Below are 3,328 nucleotides of genomic sequence, written 5' to 3' on the forward strand. Positions count from 1 at the left end.
ATATATATATATATTAAGAAAAGTGACTATTAAACCCTCCTCCCCAAAAAAAAAAGGGAGGCTCACCTTCATTTGAGTACGTTTGTTTTGGAACCAAAACTTTACTTGCAAAGGCTCCAACGCTAGTCGTTTTCCCAATTCTTTTCTTTGTTTATCGTCAGGGTGAGGGCATTCTTTAAAAAACCTGATAAAACACTGACCATGGTTAGTTCAAATAACCAATATATATAAGGGTCTATTCATTTGCTTTAGAATAAGTACTAGGAATAATTTATATATAAATTTAAGTTATATATACACTTAAAGTGTACTATGATTAAGTATACACTTACGATTCCATTTCTTGGATTTGATGCTGAGTATGGCGGTGGTAACGCTTCTTCTTATTTGGACGTTGATTTGGATCTTGATCATCACCTGAATTAGGAGCTTCCATGATATCAGTACCTGATTTGCTCTCGAATTCTTCATCTCGAATAAAGTCCATCTCATTTTCTGGTGTTTTATTATGGGCGGACATATCTAGCAAATGATGGTGGCTATCAAACATGTTTCCCTTAAACATCTTGACTTTATCCTTTCTCTTAAAGCTAAATATTTTTCATCTGCAAAAGAAGAAGAAAAAGCCCATCTCTGTGAACAAACCATACACATGCTAGATTATACGGAAGTGTGGACAAAAGGCAAAAGCTCAAGATTCAAAAGGAAGAAATTATTTAATTTTTTCACAAAAACCATGTACGTATAATTACAAGCTGAAAAACTTGCCATTTTTTAATAGATAAAGGAAGAAAAAGCTAAGTACAAAGTACTTTAATTGGTTTTTATTTTTGTTTCGCCTTCACCATGCTCATTCTGTAAAAACAATACTCCAACTAATGATTTTACAGTTTGGGATGTGAAGACTTAGACTTCTATTTTTGTTCTAGGTTTTCTTTATTTGCTGCTTCACGGCGTTTAAGAACAGAAAATTATGGATTTTTGTTATTAAGAATTTATACCTTTCCTAGCTCAATATCCAAAACAGATCTCAAGAGTTGAAAAAGAAGTATCAAAGGAAAGTGAAGAGAAACGTATACACGTAAAAGCAAAAAATAAAGAGATGGATAGTCAAAAGAGGTAGTTCAAACGACTTACTTTTCTAGAATTGAGCTTCTCAAAAAAAATAAATCAAAAGACATCTTGCGGCAGAATTTTTACACTCACCATATGATATAGCCCTTCAAACCCTAAAATGACCTCTTTCTCTCTCTCTCTCTACTGACTTTCTTGTCTCTATGCGTAGATAACTTAGTTTTTTTTTTTTGTTTTGACTGGCTACAAAGATTTAAGGGGAAGAATTGACCTCGGTTTTGGGATGTCAAACAAAGACTTCATATTTATTCTATATTATTTTCTCTGTCTTGACGTGACAAAGAAAAGAAGTTCTTTTCGACAGTGCCAAAAGAATGAAATGGGAAAATTATACTAGTATAAAAACAAAAGACAGAGTTGACAAGGTGTGAACACGGACACTGCCTATATTTCTTCTTTTTTTTTTTTTTCAAACTAAGGCAAAGCTTATGTTATAACGTCAACGAATACCTTGGTAGAGTGCTCCAACAACACTCATATATCACTCTTTCTGTAATGGTATAACGGAGAAGGAATAGAAGTCAAAGCAAGAACAAGTAAAACTAAAACCTACCACTTATACTAAACCTACAGTGGTTTTCTGAAACAAGTAAAGCTTTGAAAAATGCAAGAGAAGGAAAAAAGATGAGAATGATGGAACTTTAACTTACTGTCTGTGTGATGAGCCTTGGACAAAAGCAAGAAGAGAAGCAAATAAACTCCAAGGGTTTAGATCTGGTTTTCAGGACAAAGTATTAAACCACTTTTTGCAGGCTGAAAACTTGTGTCTTTTTTTTCATGGACAAGAAAGAACAACTTTTTTTGTGAAGGGAATTTAAGGAATGAAAGAGGATTTGGAGAAGGAAAAAGAGGGGAAGGGAGCAGGTGAAGAAGATGATGCAGTAGAAGGAGTTAATGCAGAGCGTATAGAGAGGATGAAATAGCATTAATGGCTGGTGGAGGTGTTAATGTTATTGTTGAGAGAGAAGGGGGGAGAGAGAGAGAAGTTGGAAAATTGGCAGCTCATATTGATGTTTAAATTTCCACTACAGGGGTATGGTGAAACAGACTTATTATGGTTTCTTATTAACAACAGCAGACACCTCATGCACACAGCTCAATTCTTACTGGATTCAAGAGTCTCAACACTATCTCTTCCCATTCCTTTATTTCCTCTAAGCTTATTATTATAGAGTACAGTAAATATATATATATATTTTTTCTTTGTAAATTAAACAAGGTATAACAAAGAAAAGAGAATTAACAACCTATTATTCGCAGGGGCGGATCCAGCATAGCAGTGCTAGGTTCAATAAATTCAATACTTTCAACGTGGAACATAAATTTATATGTAAAAGTTATCTAAAATAGAAATAAATAGTAGATATGAACCTATAACTTTAACAATATAATGGGTTCAATACTAAAAAATTTAGAGGTTGAACCCATAAAATTCAAATCATGGATCCACCTCTAATTATTCACTTATTTTTCTCTGCATACTTAACTAATTAATTGCCTACTACTACTAATCTTTTATTACCTATGAATCTTCTTGTTGATTATGTAAGTATGAGAAGTGATGTTCTATACTTCAATACCTCACAAGAGGGGGGTGATTTGTGTGGTACCCAATTTTTCGCTTAACTTGATTATAGAAGGACCTGGTTCTTCTATGTGTTCCAACCACTACTGTTGCGGAATAATAAGTACAGAATTAAAGAACACAAAGATTTTACGTGGAAAACACCTAGCTCAAAAGGTGAAAAAACCACGACCTACTTTCCAGTAGGATTTTCCCAAACTCTCCACTAAAATCACTGAGCCAAAAACTGCATTTACAAAAACTCTTTTGTAAACCTAGGATTAACTCTAATCCCGTTGTAGCACATAGCCTCAACTGTTGCGACAACTTCAAGTTAACTCTAACTTGAAAACTTTGAGTACCTAATACAATTGCTTCTAGATAAGCTGAAAGGTCCAATATGAAAACCACCTGCTACAATCGAACTAGAATAAAAGATAGACACTTGGAACTGGTTCTTCTATCTGGTTCAAGTAGCTTCAGGTTTGCACGCTTGAATCACACACAAATTACTTGCAAAATTGCCTTGCTATTTTACTCTCAATTTACGTTTTACTTCTGCTTATGTGTGTTACCTGTAAAAGAGAACAACACTGATATTTATGGAGTTAGTAATTAGAGCTTCACTAG

General features: G+C 33.9%; 1 protein-coding gene across 1 annotated transcript in view; it reads right to left on the reverse strand.

The window, feature by feature from the left end:
• LOC109205518 (homeobox-leucine zipper protein MERISTEM L1-like) overlaps positions 1–2,155 on the reverse strand; it is a 6,505-nt gene extending 4,350 nt beyond the window's left edge. Inside the window, exons 1-3 of the mRNA XM_019368233.1 lie at positions 1,785–2,155; positions 333–605; positions 67–184 (exon numbers count right to left, since the gene is read on the reverse strand). Coding sequence (XP_019223778.1) covers positions 67–184; positions 333–565 — 351 coding nt within the window. The 5' untranslated portion in view covers positions 566–605; positions 1,785–2,155. The remainder of the gene's footprint in view (positions 1–66; positions 185–332; positions 606–1,784) is intronic.

The sequence above is a fragment of the Nicotiana attenuata genome, chromosome 2 (genome assembly GCF_001879085.1).
Source record: "Nicotiana attenuata strain UT chromosome 2, NIATTr2, whole genome shotgun sequence".
Lineage (NCBI taxonomy): Eukaryota > Viridiplantae > Streptophyta > Magnoliopsida > Solanales > Solanaceae > Nicotiana > Nicotiana attenuata.